General features: G+C 32.8%; 1 protein-coding gene across 1 annotated transcript; it reads right to left on the bottom strand.

The window, feature by feature from the left end:
* Positions 1-308: 308 nt before the first annotated feature.
* LOC112021743 (probable LRR receptor-like serine/threonine-protein kinase At3g47570) lies at positions 309-6,232 on the bottom strand. Its single transcript, XM_024054311.2, has 3 exons — positions 3,414-6,232; positions 2,278-2,694; positions 309-520 (listed from the first exon to the last, which is right to left on the bottom strand). The coding sequence occupies exons 1-3, from the start codon at positions 6,094-6,096 to the stop codon at positions 507-509; spliced, it is 3,114 nt and encodes a 1,037-aa protein (XP_023910079.1). The 5' UTR covers positions 6,097-6,232; the 3' UTR covers positions 309-506.
* Between the last annotated feature and the right edge of the window lie 1,240 nt (positions 6,233-7,472).

The following is a 7,472-nucleotide window of genomic DNA, read 5'->3' as shown; positions in this document are numbered from 1 at the left end:
TATATTCAAATAAAAAAAATTAAACACACACACGCTTACTTTGTAGAGTTTTTTGCGACAAAGATCTTTAATTGATTATTTTTAATTAAATTTTTATTTATAATTATTGACAAATAACAGTAATATATATATATATATATTTTTTTTTTTTTCTGAGGGGGAAAACATAGACCAATAGATTAGGAAAAACTGACTAAATCAGTCTGAAGTATAAAAACAAATTGTGGTGGAACATATTTTCGATAAAGCCAATTAATTCATAAAATGAAAATCTTCAAATAGAGGCAGATTTAAATTTCTTAGGCGTCTAAAGACTAAGCATTTTTATTGAAACCACAGAGAGAAAATACATCAGATTTTTGAGCCAAGCCAGAAATATGATTGCTGAATTAACGAAAATAGTACATTAAAAGACATGATTGCTAGCTGAATTACACAAATTATTTGCTCCAATATAATATATCATAAACTTGACAAACTATGCTAGCTACCTTCATAATAAGTCATCAACCTTGTGCACCTGTGGTAAAGGAAGATAAATTTCAATGAATTAGAATAATAGAAAGCTTTGAATTTCTAAAAATGACGTTGTAGTGACTTGTGACTGAGCTGTTACCCTACAATTTAAAAGATAATCATTAAACTATTACCAACAAGGCTACAATGGTAAATTAAGTATCAAATTTTTGTTTTGTTTTTTTGTTTTACACCTTTAAGAAAATTTAAAATGCAAGAAATTTAATTTGTAGAATTATGAAATCCAAACTCATTTATATTTACTAAATTACAGCCCCCTAGCTACCTTAAATTTTATGAAATGACACTCCCCTTCTTAAGTTTTATGAAATGACAGTATGACACTCATTCCTTGAGGTTTATATAAATGTAATAGCTAATACATATCTCAAGGGAGGGGAGTGTCATTTTTTCCAAGTTTGAATAAGAATATATTTTTAAAATGAAATATTCTATTAGTGAAATCATAGTTTGGGAGGCATGGACTTAGTTGTTGCATTTATATAAATCTCAAGTGAGGAGTGTTGTTACGATAAATGTCAATGGATGGTAGTGTAATTTACCCTTTAATACTTATTGAATTAGCAATCCATTTACTTAGAAGATATCATACATATCTATCATAATAAATACCTAATACTTTTTTTATTATACAAAATAGAATTTTTACTCTAACCTAATTTAAGTGTATATGTGTGTGAAGCTCCTTCCTGGAGGCTTGAACTCCAGCCCTTGCCCCTTCACACCTCACAAGCATTTATACTTGTGGAGTGACCATTGTACCAAGGGTGCGCGGTGGTAATAAATATCTAATACTAAAATATATAGTTCTATATACAAATACAATCTAGTTTTTCTTACAAAAACTAAATATTAGGTCAAATGTAAATTTCAATGAAATTTTTTTTACCATGTTCTTAAATTTTTTTTTAATATCTTTAATCGAAAAATGTAAATGTGAAATAAATTTATTGCATCACAATAACAAAAATTAATTTAATGAATCAACCAAGAATTAACTATTTGCATACTCTTACCAAGTAACATCCTTGCAAGACATTTTGGAGAAATTACACTTTACCCACTAAATTATATCTTCTTTTACACTTTCACCTCTAAACTATGAGGATAAACATTTACCTCCTTAAACTGTGTGAATGCACACTTTACCCCATAAACTATATGTTTATTTGAGAAAGTTTTTTAGACTTAGTTAAGAATGTTATATGCATCTAATTATGTTTATTTTAAAATATCATATATATATATATATGAGAGATTACATACTAATTTGGAATTTTAAACAAGCAAGATTTCTCCAATAAATTAATTAGTTAAAATTTGTAGCATTTACTTGTCTATCACAGCAATTTAGTACCTGCATGTGCCGATAATTTAAGCTTATGTCTTTTATAGGGATCTCTGTCTAGATTAATAGGGGACGTAAGCCAATTTTTTGTGATGTCCCTTTAATAATGGAAATCACCCAAATATCTCTCTCACACACACTCACAAAAAAGAAGAAGAGGAAGAGTAACTGGATTCATTCCCAATCCTATGTATAGTAGAATGAACTAATAAAATTTCAAGTGGCTCCAATCTTTTTAGTTTTGCAAGATGGACAGTGGCTTTCTAATTGCCATATGATTCCCTTAAACATTTGGGATGGCTTTATTAAGTTAGTTAGATCAAGTGGTGTGGGTGGGTACATTACCAAATTCTATATATAAATATATATATCAATGAAAAAACAAAATTTACCTGTAGCGCGAACTCCTTGTCTTTGTATACTAGTTTTAAGAATGCTTTCTCGAATTTTATGAAGCTCAACTACAACAGTACTGATGTTCATCCTTTCTCTTGGAAATTCTGTGGAACAAGCAACTCCAATTCCAAGTATCAAAATCAAGCATTCTTGAATTTTGGAACTTCCATTTTGATCCTCATTTTGAGTGTTGTTTATCCTCCTCGTCTCTTCCTCTTGCCTTTCCCAAAGAAGATTAGGATCTATAATGTCAATTTTTCGTTCTGACAAAGCTGCTTTGACAAAGTCATGAAGGTTTGAATTATCTTGGAAAATGCTATCAGTAGGTCTCTTTCCTGTGAACATCTCTAACAATAGTATGCCGTAACTATAGGTGTCACCATATAGTGACACTTCATTTCCCATACCATACTCTGCAATTGCATGTAACATATGTTGTAAGATAGGCAAATATTTGTACTAAAAAAAGAAGGAAAAGAAAAAAAAAAAATCTCACAAGTAATAAAGGTTTATTTTCAATGGCATGTAATAAGAAAAAAAAAAAATAAAGAGAAGTGAAAATTTGTTAAGACACATTTTATCTAGGGTCAGCTTTAAGCCTAGGCCTAAGGTTCTGTATGCATAAAATTTCATAAAAGAGTCCCAAGGACCACATAAAAAAAAAAAGCTCCAAAAGGTTATATTAAAAAAGAGGAAAAAGGTGGGTTTTGTATTTTTTTTTTCTCACACCTCCAAGAAGACCGCTAAAATAGAGGTAATAGAAATCCAATTCAATTGAAACCCTTAACAGTTTTGCAAAAATAAAATTTATATGAGAGTGTTGATTAAGTTAATTAATTAATATTAGTTGTACAAGAGACGTAGCTGAATTAGTAATTTGCATCTCAAAAAACCAAAAACTTTGATCTAAAAAAAAAAAGTTAAATAGATATTATTTGATCGATATTTAACTATTTTAAAAATCTCACTTAAAATTATTGCCTTAGGCATCAAATTGTATTTCGTTGGCCCTAATTTTATCTCTAGATACAATACATCCATATTGAATCTATCATTTCATGCTTGAATTAATAGTAGGAAACAATGGGAAAAAGAAAGAAAATTAAATTTAAGAAATGTAAAATATATTTACCTGGAGGAGTATAACCAACTGTTCCTCTAACCCCAATGGAGCTTGATTGATTAGCAGAACAATCTTGGGAAACATCATGAAGGAATCTTGCTAAGCCGAAGTCGCCTACATGTCCAATCAGGTCATCATCGAGAAGAACATTACTTGGCTTAAGGTCACAATGAACAATTGGTGTTTCACAACGATGATGAAGATAATCCAATGCACTAGCAACATCAATGGCGATATTCAATCTTTGAAGAATACTTAACTTCCTTGGCTCCTCAATAGCCTCATTTGTTCTTGGAGTTGGATGCAACCACTCATCTAGATTACCGTTTCTCAAGAACTCATATACCAAAGCTTTAAAATCATGACCTTGATAGTCAATACCTGAACATGCTGTGAGTACCTTTACAAGATTTCGATGTCTGATGTTTCTTAGAGCCTCACACTCGGCCATGAAACTTTTGGAAGCTCCTCGATGTGAGAGGTTAAGCACCTTAACAGCAACCATATGTCTGCCTTGATCAAGAATTCCTTTATACACGGACCCAAAGCTACCCTTACCAATTAAATTAGCAGAAGAGAATCCATTGGTAGCATTTAGGAGACTTTGGTAAGATACATTCAAAAGGAAATTTATTGAATCAGTTGAGGTATTTTTCTTCCTTTTTTTTCTTAAAGAGCAAAGAAGTAGAAGCGATAGAATCAAAGTTACTCCAAAAAGCCCAGAAAGTATAGAGATTATTAATTTCACAGTAAGAGTCAACTTCTTCTTTTTTGATTTGTTGTATTTGCACTTAGGAAGCTGAAACTTCGGTATGCCGCCGCAGAGCTCACCATTTCCGTTAAGTGAAGTTGCACTCGTATTCTTGAAAATTCCCTTTGTTGGTACCACACCCTCAAAATGGTTGTTAGATAGATTTAGTAATTGCAAGTCAAAAAGCTCCAAGAATTTTGGAATCTCACCTGAAAAATTATTGTTGGAAAGATCAAGTTGTTTAAGACCTCTTAACAATTCAAAAGATGAAGGGATGGTCCCTTGGAAGAAGTTTCTTCTCATGGCTAGAAATTCTAGCTTTACACAGCTTCCCAGACTCATTGGAATTTTACCGGACATCATGTTTTCAGAAATATCCAAATATCCTAGATTTTTGAAATTTCCTACTTCCATTGGAAGAGCACCGGTAAATTGGTTGGCAGAAATGTCTAAACTGACTGGTGAGAACGAGAGACCAATGACTTGTGGAGATATGGAACCACTGAGATTGTTATGATCTAGAGACAAATAAATCAGATTTCGACATTGACCAAGACTTGAAGGGATATTTCCCTGAAGATTATTCTCTTGTAAATATAATTCTAACAAATTTGTGAAATTTCCAAGGGAGGATGGAATGTTCCCAGAGAAATTGTTTTGAGATAAATCCAAAAATTGTAGCTTATGAGGATTTCCAATTTCAAAAGGGATATTGCCAGATAATTTATTGTTCCACATTTCGAGTCTCTCCAAATTGATCAAATTTCCTATCCCAACAGGAATGTATCCAAATATTTGGTTATTATCTAGGTATAATTCAGTAAGATCAGTTGAGAAGTTGCTAATGCATTCAGGCAACTTGCCCCCGAAATTGTTGCCATTTATAGCCAACCTCCATAGATTGGTTGCATTTGTCAAGGAACAGAGAAAGCTCAAGTCATTTGCTTCCTCATTTCCAAGAAAATTGAGGGTAATGAGGAAACGCCTCATTTTAATTAGCTTCTCCAAAGAAGGAACTTTTCCGGTTAGTTTATTTATACCCAAATAAATTGTATTTAGATTTGAGGCATTGGATATTGAAACAGGGATAAATCCTGTAAATTGGTTTCGGCTAATGGAAAAAAATTCAATTTTTGGTAGAGTGATGCCTATGTTTGATGGAAGACGTCCTTGGATTTGGTTGTCTCCTATATCAAACTTTGTTAATGAAGAGAGATTGTAGATTGAGGGAGGAATTGTACCAAACAACCTATTTGAGCCTACACCAAAAAGTGTGAGTTTGGTTAATTGGCCAAAAGAATAAGGAATAATCCCACCCAAGTGATTATAAGTTGCAGAAAACTCTTTCAGAAATGATAGGTTTCCAAAAGAGGGTGGAATACTTCCTGTAAGATTATTCTTGGGAATAGCAAATATTTGGAGCTTAGACAAGGTAGCAAACTCTGCAGGTATTTCACCTACCAAATAGTTAAAACCAACATTGAACTCGATGAGGTTGGTGCAACTAGATAGATTGCTATGAATTATGCCACTGATGGTGTTGTTGTCCAATCGCAAGACTTGCAGTTTTCGCAAACGGCCAATTTCTGGAGGGATTACGCTATGAAAACTGTTATTTTGAAGGGTTAGATTCCTCAGAAAACTTAAATTTCCAACAAATGGTGATATAGGGCCTACCAGTTTTTGTGATTGCAGGTTCAGTACGGTGACTCTTTGATGACGGTGACCACAAGTAACCCCTTGCCATTGACAAAAGTGAATGCTATCATTCCAAGAGCTCATAATCCCAAAAGGGTCATGAGTTATCTTGGCTTTGAACTCAAGCAATGCCAACTGGTCTGTCACATTATTCCCGCTAGTTACAGAGGTGAGAAACAGGCAAAAGCACCAAAGAAGAATAAAAGCATGCATGTAAAAAGATGAGGGAGGGGAAAGTCCCATGGAATATGGTTCAAGGAACTTTGTTTAGCTAAAATGTTGGTAATTGGCTATGTGTTGAAACGGTACATCTGTGTGTTGTCCAGAGAGGAAGAGGGCTAATATGGCTATTTAGCACTTCAGAAAGCAAATTTATAGCAGAGAAAGGAGAAAATCAGAGCAATGTGATGTTCGGACCCACTCCAAAATTGCCAGAATTATCTGGGGGTAAAATTCAAGAGTTGCTAACGTTCACATTGATGCCACAATTTTGGTTAACACTAAAGTCATTTTGTGGGACCTAACTGGGTTCTATGGAGATCCTGACACGGCACAACCACCATTCTCTTGGAAATAGCAGATTTTAGATCATGGTTCTAGAGATTGATTCTAGCCTTATCATGAGGCTGTTTGTTTAAGCTGTTGCGAAAACCTTCAAAATGGGCATTTGTAAAAAAAGGTTAACTCTCCTGTGTGTTTGAAATGACATTTTAAACGTCTTTAAAAATATAAATTGATTTTAAAACGTGGGTTTAGGTTGCACAGATGCCTAAACAAACAAACCCTTGATTGAAACAAAAATCAAGGACACCTTAACGGATGGAGCCAGAACTTGAAGTTAGGGGTAATTTTGCCGTTGGTTGTGTGCCGTAAATCTAGCCTATGGCTTTGTTGTTTAACAGCTAATGGTTAGTATTTATTTATTTATTTATTAGTGTTTTTTTTGTTTGCATTTAGGTATGAATAAAATTATTTTGTTTAAATTTTTTTAAAAGGCTAGGTTGTTTGTTTGGGTAAAATTGGTTAATTGGGCTTAATTGTTTTAGCCTTACTATTGGTAATTTTTGTTGTTGGGTAATTTTTTTGGGCTTGTTTATTTTGTTTTAGATTTTAAAATGAGGTAAATGCTAAAGTTACAATTTTTTTTACAAATTGTTAATGTGATGAGTGGTTATTAGTAAGTAAAAATATAATGTAAGTGATGGATCCATATGCAAACCAATAAAAATTTACTACCTCGACAGTTTGTAAAAATGCTATAGAAAAGTTTGTGGTTATAGTAGTAGTCTTAAAAGAATCAATGATATTGTTAAGAGGGACAAAATGTAATTTTATAAAACAAAATTGCTAAAATTGATACCTACGTACATATTAATATTTTAAAAAAAAAAAAAATTTAGGGGGCCATTGCCCCCCTTGTTCAAGTCTCCCTCCCTCCCTGGACACCTTGTCCCCCTTAGGTGAAATATTTAGACTTAAATATTGAGGTTCTAAGAGCATTACCATCAGGTGTGTCAAATGCCAAATATTTGGCATTTGACACACTAAACACAAAAAACCAACCTTCATCAGATATTTCAAATCTCAAAGTTTTTGGCATGTAGCTACAGTATACTCTT

The sequence above is a fragment of the Quercus suber genome, unplaced genomic scaffold, assembly GCF_002906115.3.
Source record: "Quercus suber isolate HL8 unplaced genomic scaffold, Cork oak 2.0 scaffold_497, whole genome shotgun sequence".
NCBI classification, from domain to species: Eukaryota; Viridiplantae; Streptophyta; class Magnoliopsida; order Fagales; family Fagaceae; genus Quercus; species Quercus suber.
The sequence above is the reverse complement of the archived record's forward strand: the minus strand, read 5'-3'. Positions and strand labels throughout refer to the sequence as shown.

Bases quoted from the DNA above. Each gene is read 5' to 3' on its own strand.
- LOC112021743 (XM_024054311.2), bottom strand. From the start codon at position 6,096: ATGGGACTTTCCCCTCCCTCATCTTTTTACATGCATGCTTTTATTCTT. The intron at 2,695-3,413 runs GTAAATATATTT...ATGCAATTGCAG, and splicing joins AGTTGGTTATACTCCTCCAG to AGTATGGTATGGGAAATGAA.